Below are 18,776 nucleotides of genomic sequence, written 5' to 3'. Positions count from 1 at the left end.
CAAGCCATGAGGTCGAAGGAATTGTCCGTAGAGCTCCGAGACAGGATTGTGTCGAGGCACAGATCTGGAGAAGGATACCCAAAAATTTCTGCAGCATCGAAGGTCCCCAAGAACACAGTGGCCCCATCTTTCTTAACCCTTGTGTAGTCTTAACCTTCTGTATACTCCCCATGTCCTAAGGGTCAAACATGACTCGCCTTCACAAAACCCCTCAAATAAACAAGCTTAATTGTTTTTTAAACTCCAAATATATTTTGCATGAAGAAACAACCTGTCATTCATCACAAACTTTGTGAATATCTGGGTTTTCCCTCTTCACAATGCAGAAAGACTGCCTTTAATCACTCTCGTGACACACCTGTCATAATTGTTTTCTTTACTAGAGGTTTATTATTATTATTATTGCTAAAGTTACCGCATCTCTTTTGCAAGAGATAGAACTTAGAAAGTAGCAGAAATGTGCAGAAAACTAGTTTTGAATGCATTTTATTGAAGGGAAACAATAACAGTCTTGAACCTTTTTGGCAACATAGTGATATATTCTTAAATACTGTACAAGGAGGAATTTAACTACAAAATGCTAGTCTCCTCACATGTTTTTAACCATTGCACCCACTCACAAGGTGTATAAACAACAACAATAAGAATACAATAAGATACAGTGCCTTGCGAAAGTATTCGGCCCCCTTGAACTTTGCGACCTTTTGCCACATTTCAGGCTTCAAACATAAAGATATAAAACTGTATTTTTTTGTGAAGAATCAACAACAAGTGGGACACAATCATGAAGTGGAATGAGATTTATTGGATATATCAAACTTTTTTAACAAATCAAAAACTGAAAAATTGGGCGTGCAAAATTATTCAGCCCCCTTAAGTTAATACTTTGTAGCGCCACCTTTTGCTGCAATTACAGCTGTAAGTCGCTTGGGGTATGTCTCTATCAGTTTTGCACATCGAGAGACTGAATTTTTTTCCCATTCCTCCTTGCAAAACAGCTCGAGCTCAGTGAGGTTGGATGGAGAGCATTTGTGAACAGCAGTTTTCAGTTCTTTCCACAGATTCTCGATTGGATTCAGGTCTGGACTTTGACTTGGCCATTCTAACACCTGGATATGTTTATTTTTGAACCATTCCATTGTAGATTTTGCTTTATGTTTTGGATCATTGTCTTGTTGGAAGACAAATCTCCATCCCAGTCTCAGGTCTTTTGCAGACTCCATCAGGTTTTCTTCCAGAATGGTCCTGTATTTGGCTCCATCCATCTTCCCATCAATTTTAACAATCTTCCCTGTCCCTGCTGAAGAAAAGCAGGCCCAAACCATGATGCTGCCACCACCATGTTTGACAGTGGGGATGGTGTGTTCAGCTGTGTTGCTTTTACGCCAAACATAACGTTTTGCATTGTTGCCAAAAAGTTCAATTTTGGTTTCATCTGACCAGAGCACATTCTTCCACATGTTTGGTGTGTCTCCCAGGTGGCTTGTGGCAAACTTTAAACGACACTTTTTATGGATATCTTTAAGAAATGGCTTTCTTCTTGCCACTCTTCCATAAAGGCCAGATTTGTGCAATATACGACTGATTGTTGTCCTATGGACAGAGTCTCCCACCTCAGCTGTAGATCTCTGTAGTTCATCCAGAGTGATCATGGGCCTCTTGGCTGCATCTCTGATCAGTCTTCTCCTTGTATGAGCTGAAAGTTTAGAGGGACGGCCAGGTCTTGGTAGATTTGCAGTGGTCTGATACTCCTTCCATTTCAATATTATCGCTTGCACAGTGCTCCTTGGGATGTTTAAAGCTTGGGAAATATTTTTGTATCCAAATCCGGCTTTAAACTTCTTCACAACAGTATCTCGGACCTGCCTGGTGTGTTCCTTGTTCTTCATGATGCTCTCTGCGCTTTTAACGGACCTCTGAGACTATCACAGTGCAGGTGCATTTATACGGAGACTTGATTACACACAGGTGGATTGTATTTATCATCATTAGTCATTTAGGTCAACATTGGATCATTCAGAGATCCTCACTGAACTTCTGGAGACAGTTTGCTGCACTGAAAGTAAAGGGGCTGAATAATTTTGCACGCCCAATCTTTCAGTTTTTGATTTGTTAAAAAAGTTTGAAATATCAAATAAATGTCGTTCCACTTCATGATTGTGTCCCACTTGTTGTTGATTCTTCACAAAAAAATACAGTTTTATATCTTTATGTTTGAAGCCTGAAATGTGGCAAAAGGTTGCAAAGTTCAAGGGGGCCGAATACTTTCGCAAGGCACTGTAGATACATGAAAACGTGAAGAACATAAATCAATCAACTCTAATTAGCACATGTAGGACAGTATGCAAGTGTGTGTGCACTGACTTTGCAGATGTATTTCTCACATGTGCAGCACATAGTATTTGTTTTACAGTCCTTCTTTGGGGGGAAAAATTGGCATCTCCTCCTCTTGCCTGCCCCAGCTACAGCCTCAGGTGGATCTGGACAAGATTCAGCCCCCTGAACAGCTTTCACAAGCGCTGCAGAGGTGGGGTTACAAGTGCCTTAACCACCTGCCCCAGGAACACCCTCCTCTTGTTCCGCTTATCAGGCATCCAGGTAGGGTTGATTTTGTTCCATATCACAAAATCATTGTATGATGCCACATCAATGATGTTATGGAAGATGACCATGGGCCAGTGGGCAGTCATCCTGCTGCAGCTGTAAGTTCCAATCACCTTGTCCAGGTTGTCCACGCCTCCTTTGTGGTTGTAGTCCAGGATGATGGCTGGCTTCCTGTCCTCACGATCCCTGATCTCAGACGTTTTGTGCAGTGTGCTCAGGATAACCACATTCTTGTTCCTCTTTGGGAGGTAAGAAACTAGAGTGGTGGTGGGGGTGAAGGCAAACTTTGATGAGAAGTCCTCTCTCCCCCTTGTTGCAAGGAGTGCAGGGGGGAGCTCAGGCTTGTTCTTTCTAACTGTGCCAACCATGGTGATCTTTCTCTTCAGGAGCTGCTGGCTGAGTTCATAAGAGGTGAAGTAATTGTCACATGTGGCATTGTGCCCCCTGAGTCCATCTGTCATATAAATCACAACCCACATCCACTGCTTCTTCTCTGCGCCTCCACTGGTCGGCTTCCCTGTGTAGACTTGCATCTTCCAAGTGTAGCTGGATTGTGCATCACAGGCCACCCATATTTTGATGCCATACTTTGCTGGCTTGCTGGGCATATACTGCCAGAAAGGACAAAAGAGATTACTATCAGTAATTAGTATCAGTGTCACAGAAAACAATCAGTGAAAATCACTTACAATACAGATATGAAAATAAAAATTACCTCTGAATGGAACCAGTTGCTCATCCACTGTTACTTCAGGCCCAGGGTTGTAGAGGTATGGCAGACGCTCCACCCACTTCTCCCAGACCTCTCCTATGGCTCCACCCACTTCTCCCAGACCTCTCCTATGCCCGTCAGTTTGTCTCTCACACGTCTTGCAGGTCTTGACACATGGTTATCAAATCGTAGCATGTGAGTGTGAAAGACTTCCAGTGGCATCGTGGCACGGAAAATCGGCCTTCTACTCTATGCATCCCAGAGAGTGCATGTAACCTTGCCTCGGGACCTATACACATCCGCTAAGAGCTTGAGAGCATCTGCAGAGAAGAATGGGAGAACTCCCCAAATACAGGTGTGCCAAAGAAGACCAAGGAGACAGTGAATGTTCCTGAGTGGCTGAGTTACATGTGCTTCTACAAAGTATTGACTTAGGGGTGTGAATACTTATGTATATAAGATACTGTATTTCTGTATTACATTTTCAATAAATCTGCAAAGAAAAAAAAAAGAACACATTTTGACTTTGTCATTATAGGCTATTGTATGTAGAAGGGCGAGGAAAAAATATATTTCATCCATTTTGAATTCAGTCTGTAAAAAAACGTGTATAACTCAAGGGGTATGAAATGTGGTATAACTCAAGGGGTATGAAATGTGGTATAACTCAAGGGGTATGAAATGTGGTATAACTCAAGGGGTATGAAATGTGGTATAACTCAAGGGGTATGAAATGTGGTATAACTCAAGGGGTATGAAATGTGGTATAACTCAAGGGGTATGAATACTTTAATAAGTGCCTATAAATTGCCAAATAAAGTAACAGATTTGACTAACATGGTTGATGATTTCTTCTTAAATCAGCCATAAATCCCCTTGTGACACGAGGAATGGAAGCTTGTCGTGTGCAACAGGGAGGTAATTGAATGCAAGCGTTACAAAAATACATTTTCTTTAAAAATAAATTAAAGCCTTTCTATTTATGGGTAACAGTGGTGTTAATACTTGACCCACTCAGTTTTCTACCACAACACACCAGAAAATGGTCCAAAAAAAAGAGTAGAACCAGCTCACCTGCCTTTACACTATGATTTGATAATTAGATGTTCAAAGTTTCTGTTTCTGAAAATAATTTTTTTAAAGGAATAGTTTCACCATATTAAAACGAGAGTTCAGTTCACCTAACAGGGTTGACCTTAAAATTAGTGAAAGGCATGAATCACATTATCACATAAATAAATAACTTTGTCAATGCAAAAACATAAATAGGGCTTTACAATGATGGTAAAACTTGGAGAAAAGTTACGATTAAGTGGGTTAAAATATTTCTAAAAGTGACACAATATTGATGGAGGGACATGTCAAAATGCTGAGTTTGTCACTTTAGCAAGCTTTTTTTCATATAAAAAATCTGATGCATTGAATTCTCCATGTGGTCTATATTAAAGGGCATTTCATTTAATATAACAGGCCTTTAAAATTCAATATTGGTGCATAATTTCTACTTAAAATATCAAAAGGGATGGGGCCTTCCAAGTGGGACAGCAGTCTAAGGCCCTGCATCGCAGTGCTAGAGGTGTCACTACAGACCTGGGTTCAATCCCAGGCTGTGTCACAACCGGCTGTGATTGGGAGTCCCATAGGGTGGCACTCAATTTGCCCAGCATCGTCCGGGTTAGGGGAGGGTTTGGCCGGGGGGGGCTTTACTTGGCTCATCACGCTCTAGTGATTCCTTGTGGGGTACCAGGCGCCTGCAGGCTGACTTCGGTCGTTAGTTGAACGGTGTTTCCTCCGACACATTGCTGCGGCTGGCTTCCAGGTCAAGCGAGCAGGTGTTAAGAAGTGCGGTTTGGCAGGTCATGTTTTGGAGGATGCATGACTCGACCTTCACCTCTCGAGCCCGTTGGGGAGTTGCAGTGATGAAACAGAATTGAAATTGGGAAGAAAAAGGGGTAATATACACACAAAAAATATAGAGCTATCAAATGGATGCAAAAGGCATTATTTTCGTGGAAAGACCCCGTTATTTGCCAGGGGCGCTGTTTTTGAGACTGAAGCGCCTCTGTCTGATCTTCCCCAACAACTGAATTAGAGGGGAATAAGACAAGGTTCCCTCAGATTACCATTTGACCAACATCTAGTAGCCATGTTCAAAATGTTCAAAACTTTATGGTCCCATGCAAAATGATTCAGACTCGGGAACATCAACACGGAGAGACAACGGCAGGAGCATATGCTCTCCGCAATAACAACAAACCGTTATGGGCGCCAGGAGAGACGCGCCTTGCTTTATACACACCTTAATGGAGGCAACGTTTGTGTCTCGTGACATGTTGCATTGCTCTTCCATCTATAATTTTTACACGCTGTAAATTAATGACCTCAAAGAGCAGCTGTTGTTTTAGACACAAAAAAATAAAATAAATATTGTCATTGTTCTAAATCATAACAATTTGATATTGGTTTTAACAATATATTCCCAACATATAAAGCTGTAAAGTATAAGCTGTAAAGTATAAGGGCTATATTAGGCACACAAGCTCACCGTTATAACAAGCTAACATCTCTGCAGCACTCACACATTAAAATAACCTTGGACGAGCCTCCTACATTGAAAATGACTCGTCATAGCGCCTGATGGATGAACAACAAACACAACCTGGACCAGACCTGTGACTTATCATCCCATGGTTTGGATGACATCAACCCCGTCATCCATCCCTCAGATCAGAAGATGACACCTCTCATCTTTCCCCTGTCAACATCGTCCTATCAAATTTACCCAACCCCGTGCTCCCGCGTCAGAGAGTCAGGACAGGTCTAAATACTCAGTGCTGAGAGGAGATTTGTAGCTCCTTCCCTGACCTTACCCCCACCACAACGGCCACCCTCTAATTAGGCAATGCATCTGATCTTCATTAACAGCTATGAGATAATGAATCACTGGCTCGTCTCTGTGTTAATTTGCTGCAACCAAGCAGCTAATGGATGTCAGAGCTGACTGATCACACTGATTGTGGTGATTTCTAATTGCAACAAAACAATTTAAAAGCAGCAGGATTATTTATGTTGTTGCCTACAACGTGAAAAGAGGGATGCGAGGAGAGGAGAGGAAAGGAAAAGGGATTGAGTTTCTAATTTGGTTCAGATGAAACAGAAGAGATTATGGTCAGAAGGAAGGGCGAGGTGCGGCGCTGTGAAGATTGTGCCTCCACATTGCACGGCCTCCTGGGAAATCCTGCCGAGCTGTGCTGATGCTCTGACACGGCTGCTCATATCCTTTTGATGCACAAACACAAATAACTTTTGTCTCTCTCTGCCTGGGTCTCTCTGGGTAAGTGGAAAGGATGCCTCCATCCACTGAAGTCAGATCGGAATATAAATTACTAAATCACAATTGGCAATTAAACAATGAGCAATCGTAACCTAGAATGACAATGCTGGTAATTACACATTAAATGCAAAGAACAAAGTGGGTTTCACACATTTTGAGCTACAAATATGTGTGTGAGTTTTGTCTATTGTTCCAGTGTGTTTGCTGCATTTTGACTTCTCAAATGATTCATGCAGCCACCACCATTGCTTTAGAGTTTATTTATGAAATATGTAATATTCACATCATGCACATCTACGTGTGTCCCCCTTCACCCCCAGTAACTTCTAACTGGGAAGCTTTACTTTAGCTGTTTCTTATGCTAATAGCACCAACCCCTTCCCATCTCCCCTTCTGTTTGTTTAGTTTGCTGAGCGTGCACTGGATAGCCCCGGGCGAGAGGGAGAGGAAAGGAGACGGAGAGGAGAGGGGGTGGACTTCAGTCAGTGACAGGAGGACAGGCACGCGGGCCGGCAGGAGGACAGACACGGGCGGGCGGGCGGTGGGATATGGGGGATATAAGGAAATGTAGTCTGTGTGGCTAGTTTACCTTTGGGCTGGCCAGCGGGCCCGTGGTCTCTGCCTCCTGAGAGGCCTCGGCCTCAGTGGCCAGAATGTGGGCTTTGATGGCGTCCAGAGTCCGCAGCATCCAGCTGTGCTGGCGGCGGATCTGCCTCTGGAGTTGCTGCCACTGGTGTACGACCATCTGGAGCATGTCCCTCAGGCCTATAATGATAGACAATAGAGAGAGAGAAAGAGTCTGTGGATTAGCCACTACCTTTGAACTTACTTTCATTCTGACCCACCCACCCTCCTATAATCCTTCATTCACTGATGTACTGGTATTTATCATTTTATTATGCTAAACTCTTTTATCCTTTATCATTATCATCATCATCATTATTATTATTATTATTATTATTATTATTATTATTATTATTATTATTATTATTATATACCTGTACCATGTTTATTAGTCTTTTAAATGTGAGTGAAGTAATTGCTCTTTATTTGATATGATCACGAATTCTTCAGTGGTCCACTTTGCTCTCTCTAACCTGAACACAGATGCGTATGTGATCTGTCATACAGTATGCCAACTAATGTACAGTATATGAACACACCAGTATGTGTGCTGCATGTGATGAGTAGCTGGTTTAGAGTTAAATCCCTCCCATAACACACTGCGTCCATCTGCAGAACCATCAGTGTTCCTCCAGCCCTGTCTGTCTCTCTACCAGCAGGACACTGTCCCAGCAGCCATGATTCACACAAATCCTGTTTGAACAAAGTGATCAAATCAAGATGAATGAGCCAAGGCAGAATGTGACCCTGTAATGCACGCACGCACGCACATACACTATCTATCTAGTGACTGGCTGCTCAACAATGTCACACACCACTCATACCTGTGGAATGATCATGAGTGATCTGCAGAGTTGCTAGGAAACCAGATTTTAGTGTCTGCAGTGCAGGAAGTAAGGGGATAGATTTGCTGGCTGGCTGGCTGACTGGCTGGCTGGCTGGAAGCTTTAGGTGAATAATCGGCCCAGCAGAGGGGAGAAAACGTCTGGAAGATGGCCTCTAACTCAGGCCCTGCTGTTTCTAATTCCACCTATCTTCATAAACACAGCACCTCCCTCAATCGCTCCTTCTCTTTTTCTATCGCTCTTACTCCCTCGTCATGACCCTGGCCGTGACCCCACTCTCCGAGGGTGTCTCGGGGAGTTGGAATATGAAAATAAACCACATTTCCAATTCACACGTGTATTATACAAACTTGTACATGTGTTAAGTAGGACAAATCAAATATAAGCGCCCACAAAATTAATATTATATACAGCACCTCCCTCCCTCGCTTTTTCTCTCTCCTACTCGCTCGCTTCAAATACACAGCTCTGCGCTCCCTCTCCTCTTTCCACCTCTCCTCTATCTTTTCTCCACCCAGTCTCAAGCACCAATCACTCCCAGCCTGTCCGAACTCACAATCCATTGCAGATAGAATACCATTGGTAATGTATGTTGAAAAAAGCTGTTTCTTCCCCCCTTCCCCTTGCTTGAGAAGCGGTTACTTTAAGATGTATACATTCTGAAGGTCAGTATGTTAATATAAACATTAATAATAAATGAGAGGGTTGCGAGCAGTGAGAGCCGTACTGTGGGAGAGGATGATTTCCAGCAGCTGCCTGCCTTCCTCCACTACACAGTCTTTCAGGGAGCAGTGACTGTCCATGTTCAACTTGAAACTCTGCAACACAGACACAAAACATTAACACAGTCTTTCAGGGAGCAGTGACTGTCCACGTTCAACTTGAAACTCTGCAACACAGACACAAAACATTAACACAGTCTTTCAGGGAGCAGTGACTGTCCACGTTCAACTTGAAGCTCTGGGAAAATAAATAAACATAAATAATATTGTATTTACAATGGTGTTTGTTCTTTATTTTTATTTTCTTATGATTTGGTTGAGTCTCTCTCTCTCTCTCTCTGAACATCACACCAAAAAAAAAGTCCCAGTCCCCACATCATACAAACATCTGACACAAGCTCCAAGCACCCTTCATAATCCCTCAAGCTGTGCTACACTCTACTTATTACATCACATCCCTCTCCACTTCCCTCTACAGTATCTTTACCATCTAACCTGAAATATTGGGACAGAAAAGATCTGTATCTGTAAAAAACTATCCAACATACAGAAATCCAACATACAGAAATCCAACATACAGAAATCCAACAGGCTACTGAGTTGTTTTATTTAAAGGGATGATTCACATTCAGAGAGAGAGAATATATATACTGTATATGCAGTACCAGTCAAAAGTTTGGACACACCTACTACTCATTCCAGGGTTTTTCTTTATTTTTACTATTTTCTACATTGTAGAATAGTGAAGACGTAAAAACTATGAAATAACACACGTGGAATCATGTAGTAACCAACCAAAAAAAGTATTAAACAAATCAAAATATATTTTATATTTGAGATTCTTCAAAGTATCTCTCAACCAGCTTCATTAGGTAATCACCTGGAATTCATTTCAATTAACAGGTGTGCCTTGTTAAAAGTTAAGTTGTGGAATTTCTTCTTAATGCGTTTGAGCCAATCAGTTTTGTGACAAGGTAGGAGTGGTATACAGAACATAGCCCTATTTGGTAAAATACCAAGTCCATATTATGGCAAGAACAGCTCAAATAAGTAAAAAGAAACGACAGGCAATCATTACTTTAAAACATGAACGTCAGTCAATATGGGAAATTTCAAGAACTTTGAAAGTTTCTTCAAGTGCAGTCACAAAAACCATCAAGCGCTATGATGAAACTGGCTCTCGTGAGGACTGCCACAGGAAAGGAAGGCCCAGAGTTACCTCTGCTGCAGAGGATAAGTTCATTAGAGTTAACAGCACCTCAGAATGCCACCCAAATAAATGTTCAAGTAACAGACACATCTCAACAACTGTTCAGAGGAGACTGCGTGAATTAGACCTTCATGGTCGAATTGCTGCAAAGAAACCACTACTAAAGGACACCAATAAGAAGAAGAGACTAGCTTGGGCCAAGAAACAAGCAATGGACATTATACCGGTGGAAATATGTCCTTAAGCACGCAGCCAAGACAACAAAGGAGAGGCTTTGGAATATGTCTCTGAATGTCCTTGAGCGGCACAGCCAGAGCCCAGACTTGAATCCGATCTCTGGAGAGACCTGAAAATAGCTGTGCAGCAACGCACCCCATCCAACCTGACAGAGCTTGGGAGGATCTGCAGAGAAGAATGGGAGAACTACCCAAATACAGGTGTGCCAAGCTTGTAACGTCATACCCAAGAACACGTGAGGCTGTAATCGTAGCCAAAGGTGCGTCAACAAAGTGCTGAGTAAAGGATATGATACTTATGTAAATGTGATATCAGTTTTTTTTAAAGTTTTTTTTTAAACATTTGCAAACATTTCTGAAAACCTGTTTTGGCTTTGCCATTATGGGGTATGGGGTATTGTGTGTAGATTGATGAAGAAAAAGTCAAGGGGTCTGAATACTTTCCCGAATGCACTGTATATATAAAAGAGAGTGAGAGAACGGGGACCTGGAGGAGGGGGATGGGATATGCTGTTGAAGATGTTATGAGTGGTTGGTGGGGGGTGGAGGGTGAATAAAGAGGGGGGGGCTGAGGAATCCCAGGGGAGTGATGCAGTGAGATGCTTGAAGTCATCTTCACCTTAGATTGTCATCTCCTTAGATCTTGGGCCGGCCTGTTGCTGGCGATTAGGACCCGGTCTGATCTGACCAGCGTGCTGAAGGTGTGCCGTGACAACACAGCATTGGCTAAATGCTTCTGACGGCCTGCCGCCGAGAGCAAGTAGAGGAGTACTGAACGAGGCCCAGCTCTACTTCACTGGGCAGAATGGATGAAAGGGAATGGGACACCTAGCTCACTAAGTAACTAGAAGATGCCCTCGGTGACTCACTCTAACGCTGATCCAGGAACAGCCAAAATTGAGTTGTTCACACTCATAGCATGGCTCCGTCTGAAATGGTACCCTATTCCTTATATAGTTTGCCCTATCCCCTATATAGTGCACTACTTTTGAAAGTAAGCCTATCCCAAACCATTCAGAGTTAATGGCTAACCTTAATATTTTGGACTCAATGCCTAAACTTAACCCTAACCTTAAACTGGAGTTAATGGCTAAACTTAACCTTAAACACTTTGAAATGTGGCATTGGAGAAATGCTGAATTTGGTCAATCTGATTTTAGTTTTTGTTGCACCTTACTTGTGGAATAATCTCCAAAACTCTCTAAAATTGGAGTTGGTGTTTGTTTTATAGGATTGTGTTTTGTTTTCGTGTATTGATGTTTATAGTGTATATTGATGTTTGATATAGGGCTCATCTGTAAAAGAGACCTTGGTCTCAGCATGACTCCCGGTCAAAATAAAGGCTATTATAAAAAAAAAAAGTGCACTAATTCAAAAGTAGTGCATCATATAGGGAATAAGGTGCCATTTGGGACGCACACTGCAAGGCTCTGAGTGGATTAAGCTGGGGGCAGGAGGGTTGTCACCAATTTGACACCTCTAGATGTACAACAGCAGGGATAGGCGAGTAGATTAATTCACGGGTAGTTTTTTTGGGGAGCCGGAAAATAATTATAATAGTTTGTATACTTCAAACTGACCACAACTAAGCTCAAAAATAGATTGTATTTGAAAATAACTAGAATTTCATACCTTCATTACATTGAGACACGATGACGTCTCTTTTTCTCCGTGGGAATACTTGGGAACAGATTTCCTAAATTAAATTTATTTTATGCTTAACTGATTTGAGTCTTTTTATAAACATTGCTAAAATGGCCAAAAGAAATCCCTCGCGGGCCGACCACTGTGCTACAGTATACACTTCCTGGATTTGGAGCCCCTCGCTCCTCTCAGGCTCAGGTGAGAGGACTGTCATCCCTACATCACATCACACATACAGACAGGCAGGGCAGGGACGTCATCTCACTGAAACAGAGGGAAGGACAGAGGGAGAGAGGGAAGAACCAACCCACACAAACACACAACATTAAAGAGGTTAAAGAGGTGAGCTGGGAGGTAGGAAGGCTAAGGTAGGAAAAGCATTGGCTCACTCAAGCCAGAGGGGGAGATACCTGGCTACTGTCATAATAATAACAGACTAAAAAGTGACCTGCAAGGCATTTTATCTCCAATTCTATTTGATCAGATTCTTTTTTGTGTTGGCATTACCATGTTTCTGAGTAGCGTATCGTATAACTAAATGGGATGACATTGAGATCTGACATTGAAATACCAATTTCAAAGCTGCTGCAATTGTATTTCATTTAATCAGTAGGGCCTTTGGAATAATGATTATCCAATAGCACTTTTTTACAAAAGTGGTGCTTGAGAGAAAGGGAGAAAGAGAGAGAGAGAGAAGGGGGCTGTATCTAACTTCCTGTGTATTCTGTCTGTGTATTAAGGGGTTTGACACCCACTGGCGAGTGCCCCCTCCCACCCCTCTCTCTCTCTAACTATGGGCCTCTTGTTCATTTACCACCATTGCAGAGTGGTGTCGTTAATGTGATTTAAAGAGCTGGATCGGCCATCAAGCTCAATCAATAGCCGTTTCATTTTGCGCCATCTCTCAATGCCTTATAAAGAGGCGCCTGCTCGGCCCGGGCTCACAGACATCTCGTTACCGCTCTCACAGGGGCACCGGAAAGAGGCGCCTACTCGGCCCGGGCTCACAGACATCTCCTTACCGCTCTCACAGGGGCACCGGAAAGAGGCGCCTGCTCGGCCCGGGCTCACAGACATCTCGTTACCGCTCTCACAGGGGCACCGGAAAGAGGCGCCTGCTCGGCCCGGGCTCACAGACATCTCCTTACCGCTCTCACAGGGCACCGGAAAGAGGCGCCTGCTCGGCCCGGGCTCACAGACATCTCGTTACCGCTCTCACAGGGGCACCGGAAAGAGGCGCCTGCTCGGCCCGGGCTCACAGACATCTCCTTACCGCTCTCACAGGGGCACCGGAAAGAGGCGCCTGCTCGGCCCGGGCTCACAGACATCTCATTACCGCTCTCACAGGGGCACCGGAAAGAGGCGCCTGCTCGGCCCGGGCTCACAGACATCTCGTTACCGCTCTCACAGGGGCACCGGAAAGAGGCGCCTGCTCGGCCCGGGCTCACAGACATCTCGTTACCGCTCTCACAGGGGCACCGGAAAGAAGCGCAGCTCGCCGCCTCGCTAAGCTAGACTCATTCAACCTCCCTCCACCCCCAATGCTACGTGCCAGCTGCAGCCCAAGACCAAACATTGAATTGGGAGCAGCTCCCCTCCACTCCCCTCCCCTGGAGCAGGGGGTGACTGAGGAAAACAAGTGTGCCTAGCAGGGCCCGTCTCAATCAATACTAACATGTAGTAATGTTTTATTGGGAAGGGCTTCACATCTTCCTTCCATCAAGATGACAAACTTGGCTGCCTGTTCCACAGCAAACCTCTGATACTGAGAGAGATATACAGTATATGTACACACAGGGAGTTTTGTACAAGATTAGGGATAAAATACAAATGCATGTTTAATGGGTGTTAGTGTTGTTGGCATGAAGAACAGAGTATACACATGTTTATATACGTATATAATTATGCAGAGATGCACTCAGCAGGGAGCTATGAAGAGTCATATTGGCTGGTCTCTCTGGATGTATGCAAAGTGTGTGTACGTGTGTGTGTGTGTGTGTCTGTCTGTCTGTGCATGTGTGTATGTGTTTGTGTGCACTTGCACATATGTTTGCTGTTGAGAGTGTGAGGACTTGTCAGGAAGCAGCACGTCTCTTTGTTTGTATTCATATGCAGTTATGAACTGTGCACGTTGTTGCATGTGAGCGCGTGAGAGAGGGAGAGAGACAGTGTGTGTGACAGTGTGTGTGTGTGTCACCAGGTGTGTCTCCAGGTAGAGCTTGAGGCTGTCCATTTCAGCTTTGGGTGGCGTCCAGTTCTCTGTGGTCTCCAGGGCTTCCCTCAGCCAGCAGATAAACTCATCTAGTTTTTTCACAAAGCCCTGAGAGAGAAAGAGAAAGAGCAAGAGAAAGAGAAAGAGCAAGAGAGAGAAAGAGAGAAAGAGCAAGAGAAAGAGCAAGAGAAAAAGAGAAAGAGAGAGTCAACCTACAGCAGCAACTCTGGTGTTATTCTTGTTATGTAATATTTCATCCCTTGAGTTAAACAACCAACTTTAGGGTGAATTGAGGGTATACACAGTACACACATCAGTTTATACACACAAACAATGGGTTGATGGGGAAGATTTCCCATTAGTAACATTGCCCTTGATCAGCTAGAGGTGCTTAGTCAAAGAGAGGATGAGTGGAGGAGAGGCTTGCTGTGTGGTGTGTGACTACTGCCATCCGCTGGTGAAGAAAGGCATTGACTTCATTAATTACTACCTCAGCTCTGTACATCCAGTGTTCACTCCCTGGTGTACAGTGTATGGATGCAGTAAAGCTTCACTCATTGTTCGGTGTTGGGTAATTCATGGCCCCAGAATTCAACATGATTATATTTCTCTCATTCTCCATGGCAGGCCTCCTGCTCATTATGTGACAGTGATGAAAATCCAAAATATTGATTTAAATGACCTCTTTTCAGATGTGGATAGAGCCCCAGTATGTTTGTTTGCAGGGTCTGAGGCAGGAGCTGAGGCAGAGTCTTGGTTTAAAGGCAGAGCTGGCAGGCTGGCACACAGGGTGTAGTATCAGTACCATCCTATTACCAGGGCCTGGATGGCAATACTAGTATAGTGGGCATAACCAGGACCTTGCTCAGTCACTAACAAATACTCTCCCTCCTGCTCAATCTTCCTCTTTACACCTCTCCCTTTTCCACCATAAAAAAATATATTGCATTAATGTCTTGACTGTGTGCAGTAGACTAGTCGTAAGCGGGCCATATTAGCCAGTGAGATATGCACATTACAGACACTGAGACTAGAACACAATTCCCAAGGACAAGGACATTATGTGCATTTCCTTTTCATCCTCCCTCTCCACCAGTAAAGCTTTCAACCAAGATGAATACACAGCCCCTGGTGACAACAACCAAGATGAATACACAGCCCCTGGTGACAACAACCAAGATGAATACACAGCCCCTGGTGACAACAACCAAGATGAATACACAGCCCCTGGTGACAACAATCAAGATGAATACATAGCCCCTGGTGACAACAATCAAGATGAATACACAGACCCTGGTGACAACAACCAAGATGAATACACAGCCCCTGGTGACAACAACCAAGATGAATACACAGCCCCTGGTGACAACAACCAAGATGAATACACAGCCCCTGGTGACAACAACCAAGATGAATACACAGACCCTGGTGACAACAACCAAGATGAATACATAGCCCCTGGTGACAACAACCAAGATGAATACACAGACCCTGGTGACAACAACCAAGATGAATACACAGCCCCTGGTGACAACAGCATTAACGGCAGGGCTTAGCTTGTCACAGAATGGGTTTATGGGCCAATGTAATGCGCCAGGCAGGCAGGAGGAAAAGCGTATGAATAACATGAATGAGCAACATCCCTTCTCTTCCCATCCATCCCCTCTAAACTTCTCTCAGGGAAAAAGAGAGAAAGACAGGTGGAGAGTAGAAAAAGGAAGACTGAAAAAAGACAGCCGTATAGAGGGAGTGAGAGAAAGGCAGACTTGAAGGAATGGAAAGCGAAAGAGCAAGAAAGAGTGAGAGAGAGAGAGGGATAGAGGGAAGGAAGGCTCTGCTCGTCCGTGGCGTCACACTTGACTAGGCCCCTGAGAAACCCCCAGTAGAACCTTCAGCTGCCAGCTAGCTGTCTGTTGCCATGAGGATGAAGTCATCTCCAGAGGCCCGCATGCTAATGTATTCAATCACCTCTGTGTGTGACACGTATCATCTCAGGTGGCGCGCCTGGCTGCCTCTCTCTCAGCCCCATAGCCTCACAGCCTAGCCGCCTCTCTCTCAGCCCCATAGCCTCACAGCCTGGCTGCCTCTCTCTCAGCCCCATAGCCTCACAGCCTGGCTGCCTCTCTCTCAGCCCCATAGCCTCACAGCCTGGCTGCCTCTCTCTCAGCCCCATAGCCTCGCTGACTCTCTCATAGCCTCAGCCTCTCTCTCAGCCCCATAGCCTCACAGCCTGGCTGACTCTCTCAGCCCCATAGCCTCACAGCCTGGCTGACTCTCTCTCAGCCCCATAGCCTCACAGCCTGGCTGACTCTCTCTCAGCCCCATAGCCTCACAGCCTGGCTGCCTCTCTCAGCCCCATAGCCTCAGCCTGTCTTTTTTCAGTCTTCCTTTTTCTACTCTCCACCTGTCTTTCTCTCTTTTTCCCTGAGAGAAGTTTAGAGGGGATGGATGGGAAGAGAAGGGATGTTGCTCATTCATGTTATTCATACGCTTTTCCTCTCTCTCAGCCCCAAAGCCTCACAGCCTGGCTGCCTCTCTCAGCCCCATAGCCTCACAGCCTGGCTGCCTCTCTCTCAGCCCCATAGCCTCACAGCCCGGCTGACTCTCTCTCAGCCCCATAGCCTCACAGCCTAGCTGCCTCTCTCTCAGCCCCATAGCCTCACAGCCTGGCTGCCTCTCTCTCAGCCCCATAGCCTCACAGCCTGGCTGCCTCTCTCTCAGCCCCATAGCCTCACAGCCTGGCTGCCTCTCTCTCAGCCCCATAGCCTCACAGCCTGGCTGCCTCTCTCTCAGCCCCATAGCCTCACAGCCTGGCTGCCTCTCTCTCAGCCCCATAGCTTCACAGCCTAGCTGACTCTCTCAAAGCCTCAGGCTCTCTCTCAGTCCCAGCTTCAGCCCCAGCCTCTCTGTTAGACATAGCCCAAGGACAGCAGAGGAGAGAATGTGCTAATCCTCTGATTGCATGGAACCCTTCAAGATGTCTGATTTGTAAATACATTTAATCCTATGGAATCGCCAAAGTGGCAACCTAAGCATCTAACAATCAGTAACAACCATTGGAAAGATACATGGCTGGTAGTACATTACAGAACTATAACAGCAAGCATTTGATTTCAATTAATTGTTTTCAATGCATGAAATGTATGCACTGCATATGCAACAAAATGCTGTTCTATTTTATATGTAGGCACTGTAGACGAGCCAAATGTGAATTCTCTCACAGTCGTCATTCTCCATTCCTGCCAGGAGGTGGCATTAAAACCACACTGTGCTATTCAGGCTTTACCAACAGGAGAGAATCCACTGTGTGGCTCAATGACAGACTGGAGATAAATAGTCAAAAGACTGAGTCTGCCTCCCAAAATGGCACCATATTCCCTATTTAGTGCACTACTTTTGACCAGGACCCATAATGCTCTGGTCAAATGTAGTGCACCATATAAGGAATATTGTGTCATTTGGGACAAACACAGAGTATTTTCATGGCATAATAGCTACAGTGTAAAACTACAGATAATATTTTATCATATATAGTGGAGAATGTTGATGCTAAATGATTATACAATACTAGTTATGTCTATGTAGTATTTATAGGTTAGCTCATGGTAACTCTACTGGCATTGACATTGTCCTGGAGACTGTGGAACAAGTGTCAGACAGACATCCCTGTGATGGCATGGCAGGATACCATGGAGTCACCGAGGCTCATCAGGGATGAGGTTCTGTCACGATCGTCGTATGGAGGGGACCAAAGCGCAGCGTGGTGTGAATACATTCTGCTTTATTGAATGAAGAACACTTAAACAAAAAAAACAATAACGATGACCGCTATATAAACACTGTGCTAACATGCAACATAACAGACAACAACCCACAAAATACCCAAAGAAGATGGCTGCCTAAATATGGTTCCCAATCAGAGACAACGATAAACACCTGCCTCTAATTGAGAACCAATCTAGGCAACCATAGACCTACAAAAACACCTAGATGGAAACAACCCCATAAATCTACAAAACCCCTAGATAGTGAAAAACCTACATGAGACAAAACACACATACCACCCTTGTCACACCCTGACCTAACCAAAATATATAAAGAAAACAAAGAATACTCAGGTCAGGGCGTGACAGGTTCACTGACTATGGAGAATATAATATCACTACTTACTGTATGTGTTAAAGAATGGAGTGAGTGTGTCTCTCTCTCTCGCTCTCTCCAAATAATACATTAGCACCCAGCTCCTTCATAGATTTGATTACATGCTCTTCATTATTTACCTAATGGTCTAATTGCATTACAGGTGGATGAGAAAGATGAACATGAGGGATGCAGGAGAAGGTTGCAGTGGTCAGTAGTTGAGGTTATTCTATGTGAGAGTAGAGAGAAGACCAGGGAGTGATGTGTTTCACTAAGCTTTTAATGTGCTAGCTGGCACTGGTTTTCGCTTTTTAATATTTCTGAATGTACTCTGTAGCTCTCCTGCGTTCTTTTCTTTCTACAATAAGAATTGGATCAGAGCAAACAGGTATGCAGCATGCTGAATGATCCTCAAAAGCAGGTTAGGCCATCTCTGATGTGTAGGTATTCAAAACTTGTCACAACCTTAATCCTCAGTTTGGCATGCTATGTG

The 18,776-nt window shown here is 44.3% G+C and overlaps 1 protein-coding gene across 1 annotated transcript in view; it reads right to left on the bottom strand.

Annotated features, from left to right (window-relative positions):
* Window positions 1-18,776, bottom strand: part of LOC110505775 (A-kinase anchor protein 6) — a 238,281-nt gene that overhangs the window by 118,169 nt on the left and 101,336 nt on the right. The window contains exons 5-7 of the mRNA XM_036962725.1: window positions 14,129-14,251; window positions 8,847-8,937; window positions 7,240-7,415 (exon numbers count right to left, since the gene is read on the bottom strand). Of these exons, the coding sequence (XP_036818620.1) occupies window positions 7,240-7,415; window positions 8,847-8,937; window positions 14,129-14,251 (390 nt within the window). The remainder of the gene's footprint in view (window positions 1-7,239; window positions 7,416-8,846; window positions 8,938-14,128; window positions 14,252-18,776) is intronic.

The sequence above is a fragment of the Oncorhynchus mykiss genome, chromosome 25 (genome assembly GCF_013265735.2).
Source record: "Oncorhynchus mykiss isolate Arlee chromosome 25, USDA_OmykA_1.1, whole genome shotgun sequence".
Taxonomy (NCBI): domain Eukaryota; kingdom Metazoa; phylum Chordata; class Actinopteri; order Salmoniformes; family Salmonidae; genus Oncorhynchus; species Oncorhynchus mykiss.
Note: the sequence above shows the minus strand (reverse complement) of the source record. Positions and strands in the feature narration are given on the sequence as shown.